We start from the raw sequence: 24401 nt of genomic DNA, 5'->3' as shown, positions 1-24401 counted from the left end.
CAGCGTTGGTTGGTTGAAGGCAGAGCTTCTTTGTTACACTCACCTCTCCTGACACAGAGCGTCGCTGAGTGTTGGCTCTGCTCCTGTTTCTGCCTGCTGTGCCGTGTTTGTGGAAGCTGCAGTCTGCCTACAGTTTTGGTTGGTTGGTTGGAGGCAGAGCTTCTTCCTTACACTCGACTCTCCCGACACGGACCGTTGCAGAGTGTTGGCTGACTGTTAGATGATGGAAGTCATCAAGCCAACCGACTGCCTCCAAAGAATGCCGAGCCAAGCCTGGCTGCGAGATCAGCGTATCCTTTCAAACTCTCAACCTGTGATGATTGGCCCTCCTGCGTCTGATGCTTTGACGAAGGACACCCTTGGCTCATCACATACCACCCGAGAAATTATTGCCATTCAAGCAAACGTTGATGCTGAATTCCCTCTGCTCCTTCGGACACAGCCCCTCACTGCAACTTAGCGTTTACAGACCTTACTGTGCCTGCAACGTTAAACTCATGCTGTTTGCATGGAGCGGACAGTCCAATTAGCAATCCTAGCACTTCTAGCAAGTATAGCAGTACAATGCTATTAACTAATACACCCTGTCTAAAAGCACGTGTCTGTGACACAGATGAGGAGCTGTGTGTAAGGGAGCTTGCCAATTCACCGGCTCCGAACATTGAACCCCCAGAGCCTAACTCCACTGAAAATGCTGGTCTTCCAATAAGCTCTGCCCCGAGGCTGAGTTTGGTTTGTGACAATCAAGGCTCTCAGCAGTTGTCAAGAAGAAGTAACTGTGTAGCTGACCCGACAAGTCTGAGATGGCACTTGAGACAATCAAGTGCTGAACGCTTACTAGTAACAAAGTCTAGGGCCCTCAGTGAGTGTCAGAGTATTGACACAACTAAAATGGATCTCACAAGCTCTCTGATAATCCATGTTTCTGCCCTTGTCGATAACCATCTGGCTGTGGGGTGGAGTGCCCCATCAGACGCCGATCTGCTGGAGGGTTCAAATATCTGACATCCCGAATCTGGAAACATATCAACAAGTAAGATTTGCCCAACAAATGAGAGTGCGTTTTTGCCTCCTAGCGTGGGCAGAGAAGCGAATAGTCCCTGGATGCCCATGAGTAACAGTGCCGCCCTGCTGGACGATCTGGTCTTAATCCCCACTGTAATGGAGCATGGGAAGGTAGCCTTAGACCCTCATGCAAATCAAACACCTAAGTATATTCAACTCGAGCATAACCATATTGGTTTGACAAATAGTTCCTCTTTGAAGAACTCAATGCTGGCGGTGCGTTTAACCAAAGACATTGCCATCCTGACACTCCGTCTAGAAGCCAGCAGCCGGAATGGTAAGTCTAGATGGAGAAGAAATCTGGGCTTCCAGCCATGTACTTCCAAATAAGACTGAGACTCACCCCTCTGTTGGTGTCTACCCCATCTTGGAGGAAGATGGGTCTACTCTCCTTATGACACCTTATTAACGGGCTCCTTCCTGGTTTATGACTCTTGTGACAGTGAACTTTGAGACCCATGCGCCGCTCATTGACAACCTTCAAGCACAAGCGAGGAATCTGAGCGAGAGGTTACTGGGGCATGTAATCTGAATCCTAAGGTCAGATCTGCCACTTCACGAAATTCCACCTAAGGAAGACGCGCTTGCAAACTAGTCGAAAAAAAATAAGGAATGGAGAGCTCTCAGCTAGCCCAATTACAAGCAAGTATAATTTCTGCGGTCTCCATCATGCTAGCCCCTTACTTAAAGCTCTACGAAAAACGAAGTGATAACTACAAGGACCAGTCAACTTTTATCCTGTTTTCTACTTTCTCGAAATGTGATTAAAGAGTTGGAGGGAGTGATTTTTGAAGTCCCTCATTGACCTTAACCAGGAAGCTAGAGCGTATGAAAAATATTTCCAGGATGGTGTGCGTGACATTGTACTGCAATCCAAAGGTCAACCTCCCTTGATGGACCAACACCTTATGCCCCTGAGGACTCCACTCTGTGGGCTTTGAATCCTGTTTCCCTGTCAACCATCCCTTTCAGTGAACCTCATGGCACGGGTGTAGACACGGGACCTCTAGATGAGTCTAATATTGCTCTTGAGAAGGACAATTCATCCTTGATGAGGGAACTCTCTGGAGCAGTGACCGTGGCGCACGTGCCCCAAGTGTCCGATGCAGTCCAAATAGAGCTCATAGAACATGACGACTCGAACAGAGATAGGGAGCCGTCAGACCCCACCTAGGAGTAGCAATTAGATGAGCCAGCCATAACCAGTAGTATCTAACTACTCAATGTTTTATCGGAAGCCTAGAAAAAAGACCAACTCCATAAATAAAGTGCCTAAAATTGATCAGGCAAAGAAATAAAGAAAATATGCCAAAAATGGCTGTCACGAAGGCTTCTGTCTCGCACAGTTTTTTTTAATACGGTTTATGCAAACCTTTAAAAGAAAACAAACAAACAACACACAGCGATAGCCCCCCTCCACATCTTAATGTTCGCCCTTTCTTAAGGATGGTCCTTCTCACTGCGTATAAAGTCACGTAATTCCTCAGGGGTCCATAGTGTGTGCGGAGCCAAAGAGTCTTTAGACGCAAAGTTCAGTAGGTGCTATTTTCTTATCGATTTCACTTTCTTTCAAACATTTTTTTAGTTCGTCAAGGATTATTACTAAAGCGAACATAAGTTTACGGTTTGATCCGTCGAACATCCGTTCCCACCAGTCAGCAGCACACAATGTCTGCTGTTTCACAATTACAGGGCCAAGAGTACGAGATCTCAATGTGCGTAGGTTTGGACAAAAAAAGCGTTGGATGTTTAAGAGTCTCTTTGCAGGATTTGCAAAATCGGCAGGAGAACTCTGTGTTTGGATTATATAAGCCTCAACGTTCTTTAGTGTCCATTAGATTCAGTCTAAACCTTAAGTATAGGGTTCTTGATAGGGGATCTGGAAATTGGGTCAAATAGGCTTGAAGATTCCCATATGCTCCAGCCTCCCCTGGTACGTCAGCCATCAGTCTTGTGTTGCGTCTTTGTTCGCATGTTAGGTGCCAATCCGTGCTCCACAGTTTTTTCTTTGCTAGGTCTGAATTTTCTAGCAACATTGATAGCTTAATATCGTACAGTTCTAAGACCTCGATACAGTACTTATTCCACATTGATAGGGTAGTACAAGCAGATTCCTTCTTCGATTTTAGTATCTCATACTGCAAGACAGGTGTTGGTAAATTGCTTTTCCTGAAAAGACATAATAAATTCCAGCTCACTCTAGCATGCATTGAGATTAGCCTCAGTTCATATCTGATGCAGACAGTTGCCGTTCTGCGTGGCAGATGTAGCACTCTTACCCAAAAGATATTTTCAAGAGTGTTCCAAAGCTCGTGGGAGCATCCCAGTGCATTTTCGGCCCCACAGATTATGGCTGGAACAGCTTTTTGTTGGTAGAATGCAATTGTGGGTTTTAACGAGAATTTCCCATACTGCCTGTTGATAATCGCTGCTTGGCACGCCAGTTGTCGACATTCGGATTTCGCCAATTCTGCCCATGGTGCATCGTCTATATTTGAGCTTATTCTCATGCCCAAGTATCTTGTGTTGCATACAGTGTTTAGCTTCGTCCTTTCAAGGAACCACACTTGTTTATTCTGATTTTTCTTCACAGTCCGTAGATTTTGAAGTGTTAGTGTCTCGCACTTTTGTTTGTTAATCTGCAGGGCATTTCGACGCACATACACTTCTAGAGCGTCAAGTTTGCGTTGCAGTCCGATAGATGTCATGTTTAGAAATATGAGGTCGCCCGCATAGACAAGCCAATTTACATGGGTGCCATTCATCTTAGGTGGAAAAGAGGAAATTTCACTGAAGGCTTCACCGACATCGGATAGGAACAAATTAAAGATGATAGCGGCCAGTGGGCAGCCCTGTTTCACACCCTTAAATGTTTCTATAGGCTTTGAGAGAGTCCCGTTTCGGTCGAGCCGAATTCTGATGTTTGTGTTAGAGTGAAGTTCCCCAATAGCTTCCACAAGACTTGTGGGACAGTTCCATGCTCTTAATTTCTTCCAGAGAATTCCCCGGTCAACGCTGTCAAAAGCATGAGAGAAGTCTATAAGTGGCAGATGTATTTTTGTGTTTAGTCTTATGGCTTCCATCTTAAAGAGATTTAGTAGTAGAAGGTTAAGTCCGCACCCCACACCCTTCACAAAACCAGCCTGTCTAGGATCTACCTGGTTACATTCACTAGCCCACCTCAGCAGCATCTGTTGCAGTTGGGTCGCGTAGATCTTGCCTATAACATCAAGCAGGGCAATATATTCTCCCAGATTCGCCCTGTTGCCCTTCTTGAAAATCGGGACTACAATGGCACCCTTCCAGGATATTGGGGACACTAGTTTGTCTGATATTCTTTCAAAGAGTGTCATACAGAAGTCAGTCCAAGCGTCTGGATTACGCTTAATGGTGTCATTCCTAGGTCCGTCTGGACCCGGTGCTCTAGATGCGTTTGCTCTTTGTATTACACTTAGGATGTCCTGTCGATCAAACTTTAAGTCCCATTTGGCCAATTTCGAAGAGTAGTGATCCTCTACACACCCCTCCGCACTAAACATGTTAGTGTAGAAGGCAGTCCATGAAGCTTCAGAAATTTGGTTTGCCTGTAAGGAGTCTTGCAGAGCAAATTTGTTGTTACACATTCTCCAAAAATCAGCTGACTTTTTGTTCCGTAATTTGGACATCATTACCTCCGAATCATTCTGCAACGTAATGGCATTGTGGGACAGTTTTATAAGAAACCTGAAAGTTGTTCCCGTAGGAGGCCAGGTTCTTCTACCGCTTCTTACAGCCACAGTCCTAAAAATACACAGAACAATGAAAATAACAACAGGAAACGAAGTGCACCATGTGATTGACTAGATCAGTCTGTTGAACGTGAAAATTCAGAAGATCTGCTTCTCCAACTTTCGATACACGACAAGACCCAACCTGAAGACCTCTCAGAGGTGGACATGGACATTCCCCCCCACTTCTACCAGCTGTAAACACCAGACGCAGCGCTTGGTGAAGTGATCCTCTGACTGTGGGCCAGATGCGCCGATCAGCATCTCACCTTTTCTTACTCTGGCTGAGAGAAGAGCAAATGAATTAGGCCCACCTGGCTAAGCTCAGAATTAATTTCTCATAATAGAGTAAATGATCAGACAGTCGAAACAAGAACCTCGAACCCGCAGGTCTGCTGTGAAAGATCTCAGGGCAGAGATTACAAATTTAGACCATCAATTGGCTCAGAATAATTCCTGGGTAAGGGCCAGATCTCTTGAAATGAAAATTAGATCCCACATGGTCATTTTAGAGTGAGTATTACGAGCGGATAACAGTACGATATTACATTGCTTGAACATCATGTGCCTCCTTCACTATGGGCCTCATTACAACTTTGCCGGTCCGGAAACAACAGTGCCAGTAAGCTTACCCGCACTGTTGTTTCCGGACTGGCAAAGTACAAGTCTGTGGGCAGGTTGCCTTTCCGCCCAACAGGTCTGCCATGGCGGGCGGAACGGCACCCGCCCGCAGACTTATGGAAGCACCGGCACCGTTGTTAACGGTGCCGGTGCTTCCATGGTCCCCATTCCCATTGAGTCCTATGGGACCCAAATGGGAATGGGGACTAATTACTGCCGCCTGACTTACCGGACTGCCAGGGCTGTAATGCCCCAATGTTTCCAGGAAGTCAGGTGGCGGTAAATCATAGCGAGTCCAGCGGCAGCCTGCTGGTTTTACCGGCATTGCTACTGCCCATGTCACCAGGCTGCAAGTGCTCCACACGAAAGACATTAATATCGTTGTCTTTCTGAATGAGAAAGAAGACGACAGAATCCAACTACATATGGCTTCTGCTTCACTTTCTTCCCTACTTTTGGATGTTTGTGATGAACTTCACACCATGGGGACTGACTTGAAGGAATGTGAGGCCCATTCGAAAGCCCCTCTGCTTAGAGCTTAGACTGTACCCAGACAGGTACAGGGCGGAACTATGAACTACATAAGTGAAGGAATAGTTGAAAGGCTGCCCTTTATTGATCTGTCTAGTAAACCTTGCAGAAAACAGAAAACCCTGCTAACCGGTCCCCGACTCAATTAAGATCAACATACAAGGGGCAAAAACTTGGTTAGTGCAAAAAAAAAGTGCCGTATAAAGAACTGTCAGAACCTTCAACAGCTGATAACGCGCAATCCTGGAATTGGTTGACGAGAGCCCTGATCTTGAGCGACAAAGAATAGAGCCAGAAGGCAGATGGCCCTTGGAGGTTGGATATCAAATCCTGGAACGCAAGAGGGTTCGTCCACCTCTTCCAGGGCCTGACTGCCTCGACAGCCGGCCTCGAGATTCTCTGTTTAAAGAAACACGGCTACTAGAAACTTTCTTTTTAGATGGCTACTTGGTCTATCATAACAAAGCCATAAAAGGTGTATCCGGCAGACCCTCTTCTGGCCTTTTGACTTTTATTAAACACAGCCTACACTTGGAGGTTATTCGAGTTATCCACCCAAATCCTTACATCCAAATCATAATTATCAAACCTGCAGACCAACTTAATAGTAATCAAGACCACTTTGCCCTCTTCAATCTTTATTAGAACCCGGCTAGCCAGGAAGCACACCGCTTTGTGGACACTGATGTCTTGGGTAGACGAAATGCATCTAATCATGAATGAACCCTTGTTTATAATATGTGGCAACCTTAACACTGACTGCTTGAAACTGAGCCAGAAGGTCGCCACGGGTCATATGGATGGAACTAAACATACAAGATCAAGATACAAACAATCGTCTAAAGAAACGGATAGTAGACATATTCACATGTTGAATGGGCAAGTGAAAGGAGATACACAAGGAGCTAAGACTTGGCATAATGGGCTCTTAAGTGCGACCTTGGACTTCTTTTTTGTATGAAGTAATGTGCTGCCGAGTGTATCAGCCCTGACAGAAGTCTCCACTCAACCTAGTGACCACGATCCAGTTAGATTGTCCTTTACCATGCCAGACAGACAGCAAACTATTTTATGGAATGAAAAGGTCGAGCTAGAGCCTGGAAGAAACAGACTGCAAATCAAGCCGCAAAAAGTCCCCCGCTTAACTGACAACATAGTTGCCTGCCAGGAGATTGGTGAATTGGGTGTGGAGTATGAGTCTGTACTAACTAATTTCAGAGATCATCAATGCAAAAGAAACAAGCCCAATGTTAAACCTAAACACACCTTCCACATAGCTGTTGTAGAACAGAAATGTGTCCTTTGTAGGGACCTCGAGGACTCCGAATCTTACCACCAATTATCAGAAGTGAAATGATCAGAAAAAGGAAGCAACAATATAAAAACTGGATTGCTTGTCATAGATCAATATATCAGAGAGACGCAGAACAAGTGTTGCACGCTCTGGCAGTGAAAATACCAGGAACCTGTGGCTGCTATTGAATGCCAGGGATTCTGCTAAATGCCCTCACCAATTGAACTCGATACCCGTTCAGTGGGTGGGATAATTTGCAAATCTATTTGCTAAAGCTGATTTATTTCTCTTGTGACCTGTTGAATTCATTTCTGTAACTCCCGTAGGAGATTGTCTGTTTCTCCTTCCCCTCTCATGCGGTTTCTTGGTCCTAGTAAGATTCCTTCCCTCAGTCTTATAGGACTCAAAGGTATTTGGTATATTATCCTTCTCTCTTGATTGGTGATTGATTTTCAAATACTTATCATTCACTTCTTCCCAAAGCGTTCTTTCATATGTACGATTTATCCTTGTGAACCCATTGGGTCTTGGTTCCCAAATGTGTATCTGTGTTGTCTCCTTCTGCTCATTTCTTGGGTATTAGGTTATTTTTCCCCTTTTCCTTTTCGCACTGTAATAGAGTTCCAGTTCTATTTCTCTCACTTCCCCTGATTCTTATATTTCTCTGTATCTCGTTGACACATATTTGACTTATCAACTTGTTTCCCACTCTTCTCTCATGGATACAGAGTAAAGTGTCTCTTGGTTTATAATAACTCCCTCTTGGTGTTCTGGTAGCCCTTTTCCTCTTATTACCTTATACACTGTGAGGCTAATGTCTCCTGTAGGGGTTTTCTTTTTTCCTCCACTTCCAGGCTGCTCCGCGGTTCACTCACTGCAGTGTCTGCTTCATAAGTGGTCAGCTTCAGTGCTCCGTCGGATCTGTTCAGGAGCAGTTTTCTCCCAGTGGTGGTGTCGGCATCTTTGCACGGGCTGGTTGCCCACCATGTGTCTTGTGTGGTCATACCACCACTGAGCTCTCTACTCGAGGGCCTTTGGATTTCTCCTCTTCTTACACACCGGCCTCCCAGCATTTCTTTCGACATCTCTCGCCCTGTGGTCACAAAGCCATTTCCAAGTACGCTGGCTCCGCGCTCCATGCCAGCTCCTCCTCCTTCAGCTGTATTACGCACAGGAGGCTACACCCGTCTCTCTCGGCTCTCTGCTCTCCTTCTCAGTGGTGAGTTGTTACTTTTCAACCGCCTCAGCACAGTCCCTTGCGAGTTCTCTTTTAAAGGAATAGCTTGAATTTCATCTCAACAATTTGATTGGTTCACTTTATCCTTATTTAAATCATGGGACTTGTAATGTCCCGATAGTTCAGACAAGTTCATATAAACCATCACATGGAGGGCATTAGGGAGTTCCTCACGGGATAAAGAGTCCTGCAGAGTAATCACAGAATCCCAGCCTAAAGTCTCCTCCCATGTGGGCAGGGAAAGGCAACCGCTACCTGATCCTAACCCTGGGGGTGGTACTACAAGGGAGGAGAAGGCTGTCAATGGAATGTGGTGACTCTGTTAGAGGAGACGCAGTGTTCATCCTCTTCCGAGGATGAGGTTTCCCTAGTATCTGAATATTTAATGGCATTTTGTCATAATAGGGCTTCCCCTCCCAGATGTACCCAAGGTGACAAGCATGAGAACCCTTCTGGTAAACATGTAAATGATATACATAAGGGTCAGGGAGTTAAAAATACTACTTTTAGTGTTCATGATTCTATATTGTGTTTAGATTATGGACCTAAGAGAAAACCATTACTTCCTTTAAAACCTTCACTTAAATATACATACTATAAACACAGTAGATTAAACAATGCAAAAACAGATAAGAACATTATGGACTTCAAGTCGACGAGAAAAAGGGATTCAGAGTTGCTAAACCATAGTGAGTGGTCTAGTTGTTGTAATGACCCACACCAGAGTGGGACCTTTAAATATTTAAAGGCCTTTAAGATGTGGGCCGAAAAGGAGAAGCAGGAGTTGGAGCCCCTGCTGTGCTGGCAGAGGTCGGGATTCCTAGGAGGCACAGTGGGAGGCGGTATTGCAGCCAGCTACCTTGTAGGGGAGATAAGATATTGAAGTCCTGTAATATACTCAAGTGTGAGGTTTTCACTGGTGAGCGTTTGGAGCTCCACTGACAAACAGAGTGAGCAGTGCCAGGCTGACGGGAGCTGTCAAATGCTGTGGGAGTCCTGACGAGTAAAGAAGCACAACCAGAGATTCAGAAGGAGGTGCCAAAATAAACCAGTGAGCTGGCCTACTGTAGGTGACACACAGGCGCTCCAAATGAGACTAGTGTGTTAGAACAAATATTTAGAATACCGAACCTTTGAAGTTAAGCAAACTGGGCGCAACTCTTCTGTTAAGAGATGTCGAACAGGGGAACATTGTAACCTGCATTGCCAAAGCCAAAAGGGGGCAATATTAAAGCAAAGTAAATACAACTTTCCTAAAGCAGGATATCCAAAAAGGCGACATTATAACCTACAATGACAAAGCCAAAGAAAGTTGGAAGTGACACCAAGGCAATTTGTGCCTGTTAGTCCCAGAATAAGATATCTCGAGGGATGAAGTAAACCATATTGCCAACAGCCAAAAGCTTGTGTAAGTGAAAATCAAAGATTGCAGGAGAAAAGCACTTCTTGTGGAAAGGATCATGTGGGAGATTAGTATAACATGCATTGTCCATGGCAAACAGATCGATGTAAGAACTGTTGTCCTTTCGTAAATTAGGTTTGTGACTAAATCAAGAAGCAGTACAAGCCTTCCCACAGAGTACAAGTTGTAGTAGGAGGAGTTTTATCCTTGCAGGAGAGTAAATCATGAAAGGGGCGAATGTTAGCCCTGGCAGGCGAGCGGACCAGGTAGAAGGTAACTTGAAGTACTGTGAATATGGTAGAAGGTTGTGCTGAAAAGAAGTGGCAAATCCAGTACAGTGTTTGATGTACTGTTGTATGTATAACCATCATGACTAATATATTGCTTTCAAAGAAGAAATGTGATAACAAGCGATTGATCTTCACAGAACATTTACCTTGACTTCTGACTTGATGCGTGAAGAGAAAGTCTTTTTGGTTTGCCAAGCAGAAGGTGGTGCATTGTTTGTAGGTGCGAATAACCTTTTGAACTGAGACAGTCACTTTGTCAAGTGAAGGACATATTGGATGGAAAGAACTTTCCTGAAATTGTGTGGGCGTGGCTTACCGCCATGCTGTGAACCATTAAGAGCTCCTGCTAGATCCGACCAGATCCGCACCGGAAAAAGGCACAAATGCGATATCCAGTGGCTTTTAATGGTGTATGAAGATCCATCAGCACTCAGAGCGCAACAGGACTTGCGCCGTGACTCGTGTTTGCCGTGCAGAGCCAGGCAATTGTCTCCTCGCACTGGTGCTCCGTAGGAGGCCTGCGTCCCCAAGATGGCGGCGCAGATATAACTGCAGGCAGATCAACCGAGCCGTGGGGTGCGGGAGCTGGGCAGAACCTGGGAAAAGCTGAATAACTGCAGTCGGGGGCAGACAGAGGAGTCTGCGTCACGGAGCATATATGCTGAGAGGGCAGTGCCGGTAGGTGCGTGTCATTCCCTGCGACTCCCAAACTAACAACAATCATCATGACTGCCCTCACAAGTGAACAGACAAGAGGCATATGCGGCATTGGCATTGTGTGCCAGCCATCCTGACAAGACAGACAGATACAAAACACGGAGTGTCGGTATCCAACCCCGGCACATTATCCCTGAGTCACGGCACACTACTTAAGAGGGAAGACATGCCAAACCCCAACACAAAAACAAGCGTAGCATGTGAGTGTCTGCATACTGCTGTGGCAGCCCACTCATTACTGGGGCTTACAATACAGCACGCTTATCAATTTATTCCTGTAGTGAACAGACAATACAGTGAGAGGAGAAGTGCCACAGCAGTGCTTGGAAAGCCTGTTCTCACAAAAGTACACTACCCAGGCTGCACAGAGCGGTTTAGATCTGAAAACCCAAAAGAGTGGCGCTGCCCTTGTGAACCCACACAGCAACATTTGGCTGGGAACTGAAACACAACCCAGGACAGCGCCAACAAGGGCACTTGAAGATCAGTTTGACCGGTTAAGGCAATAATGGACGTATGATGCCATCTCCAAACTAAAATTGCAGGCTTAGTAGGATAATTGGATTACCAGAAGGAGAAGGTGGTACAGATGCAATGTCCTATGTGGAAAATATGCTGTTGCAGGAAATGTCCTGGCAATCTGACACAAGGCTTCACGGTTGAATGGGAGCATAGAGCACTAAGTCGCAGACCACCACCAGGTGCCCCCCTCTCGACCTATAATAGCCAAAATATTAAATTACAAAGTCTGGGAAAATATATTGCCATTCTTCAGAACTCGAGGCAGCATATAAAGGGCGTCTGCTTCGCTTACAAAGTCCCGAGACTACACCTTACAAGTGTAGAAACGCAGATTTCAGTTTGGTCCGGCCAAAGAGTGGCTTCAGAATGCTAACCTTAAGTACATGCTGATGTACCCAGCTAAATTAAAAGTCATATACAAGAACGGCACCCTTTTCTTTGACATCCCGGAAAGATCGCATGACTGGATGGACAATGAGAAACTGGTACCAGAACAAGAATGACATCCCAACCGTGTACGGAACATTAAATACCTTAGCCCCGCTATATATTCCTAGAGGGCTGTTCAGAATGATATGTCACTAGTCACTTGTCACCAAGGAGCGCACAAAGGTTTTGCATAAGAGCACAGACTGGAACGACCACCAAGTATGCCGAGATTTCTTTTTTTCGTTACATCACAGGGGCAAGAAAAGCAGGAGACAAGCAACAAACACACCTTCACTGCATGCAGAAGTAGGGGAGATGTGGCCCCTGCCCCAAGATAGCTACACCTTTTTGGGATACTAGTTGTAGAGTATACACCGGCTGCACTCTGGCTGCTGCAGACTTGGACCGAGCAGCGCCAGAGTGTAACGCAGGAGTGCCTGAGCATGCTACGTTTTAGCTGGGCAATTGTTGGGAGGGAGGGGGGCAGGGGTGTTTGTTACGAGAGTTTGATTGCACAGCACCAATGTGCACCCAAGAACAGTAAAAGTGTGATGCTGACAGTTTATATGGCAGACTTGTGTTACTCGACCCCCAGCACACGACCCCTTTGAACAAACCACGAGAGGTACACCCATAGTGGCAGTCCCAATGGAAGGCCTTAGATTGATAACCTGGAATGTCCGCGGCTTAAACAGTTATATCAAGAGGGACAGGGTAATGACATACCTACGGAGACAGAGGGTTGACATTGCACTACTCAAAGAAACCCACCTCACAAAAGATAAACAAAACAAGATTGCACAAAAATGGTGGAGGGGGGCACAATAGGATCGACATTTTCTACATATGCCAGGGGTGTGTTAGTGTGGATTGTCCCAACAGTACCACTCCGAATACTGAAAATGATGCTGAATGCTGAAGGTGGAATGGTCACGATACATGGTTTCCTAGAAAAGATAGAAGTTTGCATTGTGAACACATACGCTCCAAATCATGATGCCTCAAGCTTCTTTAGATCATTGTACGCATCGGATAGGCCCATACAGAAACTGCTCGATCATTTGGGGAGGAGACTTCAACTGCACCCTGGAGTCACTCCTAGACAGGCCAGATGACAAATACACACACACACACACCCCCCAAACCGCTGGCTAAAGCACTAACCAACCTACTGAACTCTTTTGAACTGTTGAACATATGGAGAGGACTCCACCCGCATTTGAGACACTACTCACATTATTTTGCACCGCATGACACACTAGGATTGACTATTTTTTTTACAGGTACCGAGTGCGGCAGCGAATTCCTAGAGGCAGAATTCAAGACGGTACTATCCGACCATGTCCCGCTCCTTATAACATGGCAGGTGGTCTCCCCCATGCCAAGAGTTCCAGCATGGAGACTGAGAGGAGAAGCCTTGCAAGGTGGGATGTTCATAGAACACATGAGAGGTAGCATCCAGAAATACTTAAACAAAATACAGGTAGCGTAACATCAGTAAACGCCCTTTGGGAAGCTTTCAAAGTGGTGATCAGAGGGGAAGCCATTTCCAAGTCAGGAGGGATGCAGGTGGTAATTAGCAGGGACCTGGAAAAAGCAGAAGAGACACTGGTAATTAAGGAAACAGAGGAGAATAATTCGGACACGTGCTCCCCTACTATAACCAAGCTGAGACAAGAATGCACAGTACATTGGGACAGATTAGGCAAGCTAAACTATACCAAATCCATAGCGAGACAACACGCAGAAAGAGATAAGCCTGGCGGGCTGTTAGCCTGGCTGTACAAGAGCAACACCAGAAGTGAAATGATATACACCATTGTGAATGCCGAAGGTGTGCTCAGCACTAGACAAATAGACATAAACATCACCTTCCTAGAGTACTATAAAAAGTTGTATAGGGATACATCCAAAGTTTTGCAATCTGAACAGTCTGAGGCCCTGGCGCAAATAGACCTCTCATGCGTGGATGTCACAGCAGCAGAACAACTGGAGGCCACCATTACTAGAGAAGAGCTGATATCCACAATAAGATGATTACCGTCAGGTATTCACAGAGGAACTGGCATTGCCGCTCCTTAACATATTTTAATGAGGCATACAAAGTCGGATCCCTGCCAAACTCACTCAGGGAATCCATAGTGATACCCCTCCCCAAGCCAAATAGACCCCCACAGAATGCGGCTCATACAGACTGCTCTCCCTTTTGAACAAAGATACAGAAATACTACATGGAACCTGCGCAGATTGCACCACGTTATAAATAGAACCAATCACAGCAGGGAACAGCACGCAGAGGTGTCTCTTGATGCAGTCAAAGCATTGAACTCTATCAAATGGTCATGGCTACGGCCTGCATTGCAGAGATTTGGCATCGGGACAAACTTCATTAGGTGGGTAATGCTGCTATACAACAAGCCAATAGCCAGAGTGAAGACAGGAAGTCAGATTTCTGAGCAGTGGGAACTAGAGAACAGGTACAAGATAGGAATGTCTGCTGTCTCCTATGCTCTTCATCCTGGCACTGGAACCAACAGCAGCATATTTAAGGCAGAAGTACAATTAGTCACAGCAAGTCGTGCCTGTTCCCCCCCTAGCAGGACAGAGAAATAGCAGAAACCGACTTGCCACCATTACAGATACGTTGGAGCAGAGATACGTTTAAATACCTGGGCATAGATGTTTACCACGATCCCCAAAGAGAGCACACACAGAACACACACCAGGCGATGCTCAGAGTTGAGAAGTCAGTGAACCTCTGGACATGGTTACCTTTGGCTCTCATGGGCAGAGCTGTCCTACTAAAGATAGTGGTACTCCCAAGAATGTTACACTTCTTCACTAAAGTTCCTTGCAATATACCCACAAAGTTCTTTGCAGACTTAGATTCCATTTGTAGGAAATTCTTATGGCATAACAGAAGATGTAGGTTGGCCTTATCCACACTTAGCCACCTGTATGAAGGGGGCGGGGGAAAATCAGGGTGCCCAACTTCGAACTAGACTTCTTAGCCAGCCAATTATAATCCGTTGCAGGATGGCTCTCAGATGAACCAACACTCGACTATACACTGTTGCAAGAGTGCAGTAAGGCCTTATACCTTAAATAAGTGTTATGGCTACAAGATAATCACCGCAAACACCCCCCCACATACTAGTGCTGGGCAGACGCATGTGGCATAGAACATGCAAACTGCTCAAGATTGAGGCCCCATTCTCCCCACAAATCCCACTGGTAACCTTATGGCTTACGTAAATACTGGGAGCCCAACAGATTCGCGACTGTGGGCGATTTGTTCACGGACGGAGCCCTAACCGATTTTTCAGACCTAGTAGAACAAACAGGGATTCACAAAGGGCAATACATATTACACAACACATTGGTCGGCGCACTCAGGCGAAGGTGACACGGACTGAATGACCAGATGAATTGGGTGGCTTGAGCACCCTTTGGGCCCATTACACACCCAATCACTTCGGGCCTCAACTGGTTTTACAAGCAAACTGCCAATCATCCTATGATTGTTTATACAAAGGAGAAACTATCTTACTCCAGTGTGGACATAAGGCCCTTCAGCAGACCCACACTATCATAAACATACCTCTTCCTGGCTACATCTCCCATCCCGATGTCTGTCCAAATATTTACCCATTTTCCAATCCCTTTTCTTATCCCCACTCCCCTTCCTTTCCACTTCTCTACTCAGACTAAGGTCTGGTCTTCCCTGGCATGGACACAATACACCTACTTCCTGGACAATCCGAACACTCGGACACCATGATGGTGACGATTTTGCACAGTGCAAAAGCTTTTTAACGTAATGTATACTTACCATCCAGGGGGGTCACGGCCACAGCAGCCACTGATCCCGCAAGACATCCTGCCATAAACGAATGAAGGAACGGTGCTTTCTGGTCAGGACTTGTCTGCCCCAGCTTGTTGAGGTTTGCAAACAGTGGGAAATAGATGACGGAGAAAGGCACATCTCTGAGCATGGAGGAGTACAAAAGAGATTGAGAGTGAGCATGATGCCTCTGGGTTTAGAAATATAAATGTAAAAATAAATAAATGTCAACACAACGGTAATCTAAATCAAATCGAGGTACGTGCTGGATGGATGAATTGGAGGAAAATCTGGCTTTCCAACTCTCACCAATTAACAGATTGGTCTGGTTTATACTTTATAACAGAACAAGAGTGGACTCATTAAGAGTTAATTTAAATTCTAGTTGAGCCAGAGATTGGCAGTGAGCAATACTCAGTTGACATTGCTGGAAAGGAATATCCTGACCAAGTAATGCGCAAAACTCAAAAGGAAAGGATGCCAGTTCTATGTTCATCCTTCAACTGTTTGTTTTTTCCGCTGCACTTTTTGCCGAAATGTTTTTTGCAAAAATAAATCATCAAATTTGTCTTTGTATGCAGGGAGGGGGGGCTCCCCCACCAATTCTTCCTCTCCTGTTATTTATCCCTATACACCACCCCACCCTACCCCTTAAATGTCCTCCCTCACCTCACCCTCAATATACTTCAAAGTTTTTTTTGCAAAAAATATCCTGGAAAAAAAGGGGGTTGAATGAACATCATACCACAGTATATATGGCAGTACCTTTTGCATTTGCGGCTTCAAATTACAGCCACTAGTGGGAGCACATGGCAGTTTTACAGAGAGGCAACCTGACAACCACTCACCTATTAGTCAACCTGCTCGGGTTAATTATCCGAGACCTTGTGGATGCTCCATTTCCCTTTGGCTTAGCAGCAATCTTATAAGAGGTAAGAATGCCAGAAAACCTGTCCAGCCCAGAAAGTCAAATTCAAGAAGACCCTGTTTTTTTAGATACACATGCAATTTGTCAAAATGTGTTACATCTTACCTGACCAAAGTGGCACCAAGTCCCTTATACACCCCGGCAATGCCCTGTGTACGAATTAGATCTCTGGTGATGAGAAGTGCTGAGGGTCGTTTGGGCACAGAAGTAGACCCAAAAGTAAAAGCCCTGCTCTGAGGAGGATGACTGGAGGCAGGCCCGTCTGTTGTTATCGCCTTCTGCTGGACAGCTGTGAAAAGTAACACAGGTGTTTACTGGACAATTACAATGCATAGCTGAAAGGTACACACAACCAATATAACACCCATGTGCGAATCCCTCATTCTAAAAGGTAGAAGGTATGCTGCCAGCTTTGCCACACAGAAACATGGATGGTTAGTTAACAGGTCTTTTGTGTGGATAATTGTCATAATCCTGAGAATCCCTTTTGGAACAAAAATTGGGAAGTTCTTCATTTTTAGTACCATCACTAAGACTCAACTTTGTCTCTAAGCGCTGATCAGTAGGGTGGAGCTCGATTGCATCATCTTAAAGTGGGCATAATAGTTTCTGACAAAAGGTTCCAAGCAAATGTAACAGGCCCCACATTGTTTTCTTTGTGCAACCAGCTGTCCCATGAAGGTCTGATGACTGGTTTAATCAGAGCGTTGCTTCTGGATTTCTAGATGTACACTAAAGACACCAAACTGGTGCTGCAGGAGGAGGGAGGCAGTACATCACAGTCTCAAAGAACACAGGGCCTGGATATGGGACCATGAACTGGCCCAAACGGTTTTAAGACGAGTCTACAACTCAATCTCAGTACTATCGCCTCTCCATTCTGATGAACTTAGATCATAAATCAACCACCACTAACACCAATTCTTTAAAAAGTTCATTTTGGTGAAATACATGTTGACTATGCCAACACCTGGGCCTTGCAAATTATATGTTCAAGCACTACCAGTGCGGTAAAAACACAGCAGTCGTATGCTTGGCCGGCAGGGCTTTGGGAGACACAGGAAAAACAAAGCTCACCAAATTTCCAGTCCCATACATGAGAAAACCAACCAGTCCCGTTTTTTCTTTAAGTACTACCAATTGTAGTTTTGTCTTTTCCATTATTAATTTAGGAATACTAATTCCAGCATTCCGAGAACAAAATTAGACTGGATGGCTACATCGTGATTGGAACTGGGAAATGTGAGTGCTCTGGAAAATGAAGTCCATCAGAAAGAGACCGCCTCCATACGCCCACACACACAAACAACTGTTGGCTCATTATTATCTTGTTCATTCCAAATATAGAAGAACAAGAACATTGTGTGGCCAGGGGGCAGAGGGAGCAGCAAAGGAATGTGTGAGGAAACATGTCAGTTGCACAGGGTGCCAATCTGTGAAATAAGACCACTATCACAGTTGCATATACGACTTACTGGAGGACTCCTTCCGATTCAAAGCCCTGCAGCAATTTACTAGTATTACCAAATTTAGTGCAACTCAGTTTATTGACCACAGAAAGATTAAGTCAGTCCTGGCAGGATTCAAACCTGTTGCACAGAGATAGCAGGTGCAAGTGAAATGCTGATGAAGTCTCACTCCGTGAAGAAGTAGGCAAAGAGGATCATGCAGCCTTCACTAGGGAATTAAACAGACTGCATGCCACTCTTGCCAGCTAGTCCTCATCAGTCAATAACTTATTAACCCACTCTGAATTCCCAAAGACAAGCCCCCTCATCCTCCTCCTACCACTGCATGTCTTCAAGCAGCCATAGGGAGGCATGGGACATGTTATAACCCCCAATAAAACAACCCCCCATTAATATAGCCTTACAGACTGGGGTCATTACTGCAGGATAATGAGCAACTTACCAGGTTATGGCCGAGGATAAAGCAGGGGGCCGTAACTTGGGGAAGGGTCATTATGCCAAGCATTAATAACCCCTGGCAAGGTCTATAAGGCTGTTAGCACATAGGGCAGTAGCAATAAATGTCTTGGCGATGAAGTAAAAATGGCACTTTAATAGTGAGAAAAGTAGATAGACAAACTATGTTAGTACCTTAAATGTGTTTTTACTTTGTAGTGTTCAAATAACAAGGTTGTCTTCATAAGTTCAGTACTTTAATTGCAAACTTAGTTAAACTGGAGTGGGTTTAACATGAGCATGCTTAGGGTGTCATGTAAAAAGTAAACAGTTTGGACCTCATTCCGAGTTAGGCAGTAAGTGGTCAAATTGGCAGTAACTGAGTTACCGGCAAGTTTACCACTACGCCAAATTATGAGTTTGGGTTTTGAGTGGACCCTGGAGGTAAATTTTCCCACTGAACGGCTAAATAAATCGGCACAACTGGCAGAATTACCACGGCTGAAATACCGCCGTAGTGATTCTGCAAAAAAAGCCCTATGGGGTCCAATGGACCCACAATAAATGGGGAATACACCGCCACCACCACTTGTAATCAGGCAGAAATTACCCCTGGCCAAGTCGCGGTAACAGTAATTGCTCAGGGCTATTATTTGGAGGATTTACCTCTGATTTTCCACCTAACTTGTAATGAGGCCCAATTTCTGTATAACAAAGTGAAAGCATATTCCCATGTTTTAGCTTTCTCTCTATTGTGTTTAATAGGAAGGTGGCGTAAAAAGGAAATAGAAAAGAAGTGGCTTGTTGAAAGAAACCTTGTCTGGAAATTGCAATGTGGTTTTCCTGTCTCCTTCTGAAGTCAAAACGTTCAGAATGCAGTCAATGACAGTAGTTATGGACTGCGCTCTGAACATTCCGATTGGGTGATAGGTCAATTATGATCTCTGTGTGCTAATATAGCATAACAAGCTCAAATCACATGAGGCATTAATTAAAAGGTGCAACCCAAGGTAGGAGATGAAAGCAAAGCTGACAAATATTCTTGCAGAACTAACTAGGGATGGCTCCAAGCAAGAAAGCTTGTGACTATTTCCATACAGTGAGAGCTCGCCGGCATACCCTTCTTTGGGGGTCCTTGCCAGCAGAGGGATAGCAGATATGTGGACAAATCCATAGTTGTACCTCAAAGAGGATAGTATTATAATGATTTTGCAATGTTTTGTGCTACTAGCACATCACTCAAACTATGCGCTATTTGCATTAGCTGCTGATAAGTACCCCACGTGAAGCAGAAACCAAGCAGCATGGCCTTTAAAGCATTGCAGGGCGAAGGTCCCCATAATCTGAAAACCAGTGTGGTGCAACAGAGACAGACTACTAAGGCTTTACCTGATGCTCTGGGTTGGAGCAGACAGGAAAGTGCTCTGGGTTGCCAGTGCAGTCACAGAGGTCTGGAAAGTTCTGTTCTATCGTGCAAGATGCTCAGCACCCTTATTTGGGCATGTGGTAACACCCACTTTTTCTATCTTGATTTTCCTGATTAATGTATTTTCTTAGGACTCTATTAATGTGCCATTTGTTGTGTTCATTTGCACAGTGTATTGTTCGCCCTTTAAGTGGGAGCATTTAAGCCATTAAAGGTGGTTGGCTTTGGGATTCTATTGTACATCAAGAGTATAATATGAACTTGTACTCTCATCATTGAACTGGAAGGGTTTGGATGGCACTTTTGCGAACCGTGTTCAGGTTGTGAGAATATCTTCATAAGTCTAGGAAGACTTGTTTCCTTAAAAATTCCTTTGCTGAGCTAGTTGAAGCAGTGCCTTGGCAGTGAAGGTCAACTCTTGAGAGGGGAACAGGGTAGAAAACAACACAGGTTAACATGGTACCACTTTGACTAAATGGATAGCCTGATAGAAGTTATGAAATTTAGTGAACGGCTCACAATCAGCACTTCCCAGGAGGCCATTGCCTAGTGACTGACCCATATCCCCAGTAAGAACACAAACTGGCCTCTGTGGGACATCCCTATTCCGTGGTGTGTGTGTGATGAAGTCCCATCTCTGGAGCTAGGAAATAGTGGGAGAAGGAACTTCAGAGCTTGGGGTGGCCACCTGCACTGAAATGGCAAACCTGGAGGTGGTGCATGAAGGCATCCCCAGGTCCTCTCCTCCATTCCAAACCTCTGTTGTCAGGCCACCAGCAAACCCCATGATCACAAGTTTGAAAAGTGTTTACCCTGAATGTTTTCACTCATGAATGCAGTTCACAATTTCTGCTTTTGAGTGGGAGGCAAGTACAGGGAAGACAAATTCACACGCACACAGTCCACGGAGCAAACTGCAAGTTCCAGTGCTTAGCCATATGTGTGAGTACTGAGAAGGCTGACAGAGCTGGGAATAAAAGCTCAGAAGGAAAGAGTGCCATACAAGCAGAGTGGAGGGGGTCCTGGTGGAAACAGGAGGCTGCCATAATAGGGCTTCCTGATACCAGAATGGCAATTCTACTCAGCATAGTCTCTGCCTGTGGAGCCGCAGGAGGCCTTCCAACTCCCTGAGTAGCAGCGACCATGCATCGGTTAGGGTGTGTGCCCAAGAACATGTGCCCAAAGGTCAAGACTATGAAGCATGCACAGATGTCTCCACTAAATCCATCATTGGCACAATTACCCAAGTGTAATAAGTATAAAAAGGAAGCCTGCCTAAGTAAATGAAATGCAGACACTTAGTGGGACATTTTCAGTCAAGGAAACCGTGATAAAGACTGCAACAGCAAGCAGGAGATTGGAGGAGGTAGGAAAGAAAAGGCAAGGAAGGTTTTAAAGGAGATGCAGACCAGAAGAGAGAGGAAGAGGTTTGACAGATTGCAAGAGAAAGGTTGGTGCTGGAGAAGGAAATAAATCAAGGCAGGGAAACAAGGATTAGTGAGGCGAGCTTGGCAATTAGGCTGGTACGGGGGGGGGAGTAGGAAAAGTGACATCTGAGAGGTTGTATGTGGGCGGTGGAAGGAGTAGAATATTGGAGGCTGGGCAGGTTGAATTTGAAGGATCAGAACAAGCCTTGGTCAACTCAAGAGGATTTATTTATACATTTTTTGCTGGTTAGGCACATATACAATAAGAATATACTGTTTCAAAGCGCTCTGCTGAGAGGCAGTCCGAGCGAGGGTGCAGCCAAACTACAAACACTAGAGGTGGCGAGCCTTGTAGATCTTGGCTTATAGATTGTCTGGGGGGGGGGTTGGGGGAGGAGGGGAGACCTCATGAGATGAAAAGGGAGAGTCCAATAGAGGCTAACCAGAAGGACAAACCGGTCTTGAAACCTATAAAGAGTCTGTGGAGGACCCGTTTGACACCCAGTTCAGACCCTGGCTCCAGAAGGACTCAAGCCAGTGGCGGGTGTCCCATAGTGAAGCAATGCCCTTGTAAGCGGGCTATAAAAACGATGGCCTGCAAATCTACCCACATAGATGTGTAAGAAATAGATGGTCATTCACAAGCTAGGTGACCACTGCCAGGGGGGGCAATGTACCAGAGCAACAGCCAGGCTGGTATAAGTGGCTTATACATATCAGTCTGGAAAGTTCACTCTGACCGAGAACTGTAATATAGCGGACCTTTGGGACTTGGGACCAGGGTCCAATCAAGAGCCTAGCTGTGGACTTGGTGAACATTTATAGCACTCATTTAGGTCATCTGTTGACCCTCACACACTTTGAAGGATACTTATCCACATTTGGTTAACTGATTGATTGGAACCTGCACTGACCTATTTTGATTTGACTTAATTTTTAGATTTGAATGTTTATTTTGGTATAGTTTTTGGCTTCTAGCTATTTTCTATTTAACACAACTTTTAAAGAAGGTTTTGCTTGCGGTCATGCACATATGAAAACTCATCCACATCCGTCAGGCCACTCCTTCATTTACATAGGCCACGTCCCTTAAAATTGCTTACCTGCTTGCATTTGGTAACAATAATGATTTCTTATTTCTATAGCACCACCAAAGTGCTGTAGACAGAACATTTACATACAATTATTACAATTATTGTATCCTTCGCTTCAGTTACAATTCCCACAGATCTAAAAGAATCACAGATCTCTCCCCTCCTCAAGACACTGTCACTTTATCCTGCGATACCGACCAATCACAGCAGTCCCATTTTTGCTGAAAATCCTAGATCGAGCTGCCTACGTCCAAATACAGCAACACCTTAAGCAATATCAAATCCTCAGCCCCTGACCATCTGGTTTCCGCCGTAGACACAGCACTGAAACAGCCTTACTTGACCTCAAGAAACAGCATGATGACTCCAGAGACTGGCAATCTGTCCCTCCTCATGCTCCTTGACCCCTCGACCACATTCAATTTAGTCGACCACTCCATCCTATGTCACCACCTCACTGCTTTCGCTGCTTTCTCATCAGACACCACCAAATGGATTGCATCCTTTCTGGCAGACCGCACTACCCAAGTTTTCTTTGACAACCATTCATCCAGCCCTACAGGCACTACCTGTGGACTTCCCCAAGGCTACTGCGTAGCACCCACCGTCTATCATGTTTACACTAAGCCTCTTTTCGACCTGGACTCACTCGACATCAAGTACATTAATTATGCCGATGACACCCAGATTCTCATCCCCCTCACTGGCAAACACCATACAGACGCTTTGAAAGTCAATGCAATCTATGAAACCATTCAAACTTGGATGGTTACCCATCTCCTATATATGTAGAGATGCTTACTGGCTCCCTGTCAGGCAAATGATAAAAATGTCTAAATCTTATCCATCACCCATAGATGTCTCACCTACACTGCTCCGAACTACTTAGCTCACAGACTGTCCAGATCCTCCCCAAACAGACCTACACGCCTGGCCTATTGCAACAGACTCTTCACCCCAAGAGACAAAGCCAGGAGGTGTCCGCTTCCCCGTTGCTGTTCCCATGCTCTGGAATTTCTCCCTCCTGGACTGAGAGGTGAAACTTCCTTCTCCCGGTTCCAGAAACAGCTAAAAACCTACCTGTTTACTTAGCTTTCCCAGACAATCGTCATTAATCAATTTACCTGTACTTTCCCCTTATTCTTTTCTGCCTGTAACTACCGCCCACTTGGGTTCAGTGCACTCCTACAAATGTCAAATAAATAAATCACTGAACTGAGGCTGGTACTCATTTATCGACCTAATACGGATGAAAGGCTGAGCTGGCCATACCGGAATTTGTGCCTGCAACCTGCAGATCACACAGATCTCAGCAGCGAGAACTCAACCCACTGAGCTATCTTAGTGGCTAGTGCTAGACACTTTTTGGGCTATACCCACAATTTTGTTTTGTGATTTGTCAGTCCCCTCACTTCATTTGCTTTTTTTTTTACTCAATGTAAAGCATTAACATAGCAACATAACACCAAAAGGGAAGGTTCCCAGTAGGTCATACAACCTACGGAGCAATGAGGCTAAACTACAGGAGAATACCTCCCCTGCATTTTGTGATATGGCCGGATTATAATCAATGTAAAGACATTCCTTTTAAAATATCGAATCAGTCCTGGATCTTAAAGTGGCTTCTTCACATACCCGACAAGGTTTGGAGTGCATATTTGGCTGAACCTGGACATTTATCTGATAGGAGCAGAACCAAAATAACAGGCTCCTATGTCAGCAAAGAGAGTGATTTTATTTCTTTACAATCCTTCTTGCTCTGGCACTCGTAGACTTCCACCATTTGTTTCGTTGTTGCTTTAATATTCAGTTCAGCATGAGCGCTTTCAAGATGCTCTGGGGTCTTACATACATTTGCATGATTCTAATTCTCCATTGAGTTGTCAGAATGACTAAAAATCCC

The 24401-nt window shown here is 45.1% G+C and overlaps 1 protein-coding gene across 2 annotated transcripts in view; it reads right to left on the bottom strand.

The window, feature by feature from the left end:
- SLC25A18 (solute carrier family 25 member 18) overlaps window positions 1-24401 on the bottom strand; it is a 301801-nt gene that overhangs the window by 66968 nt on the left and 210432 nt on the right. For both annotated transcript variants that reach the window (XM_069628659.1, XM_069628658.1), the window contains exons 7-8: window positions 16753-16936; window positions 15708-15862 (exon numbers count right to left, since the gene is read on the bottom strand). In XM_069628659.1, the coding sequence (XP_069484760.1) occupies window positions 15708-15862; window positions 16753-16936 (339 nt within the window). The remainder of the gene's footprint in view (window positions 1-15707; window positions 15863-16752; window positions 16937-24401) is intronic.

The sequence above is a fragment of the Ambystoma mexicanum genome, chromosome 12 (assembly GCF_040938575.1).
Source record: "Ambystoma mexicanum isolate Mex_15411 chromosome 12, UKY_AmexF1_1, whole genome shotgun sequence".
Taxonomy (NCBI): Eukaryota; Metazoa; Chordata; class Amphibia; order Caudata; family Ambystomatidae; genus Ambystoma; species Ambystoma mexicanum.
The sequence above is the reverse complement of the archived record's forward strand: the minus strand, read 5'-3'. Positions and strand labels throughout refer to the sequence as shown.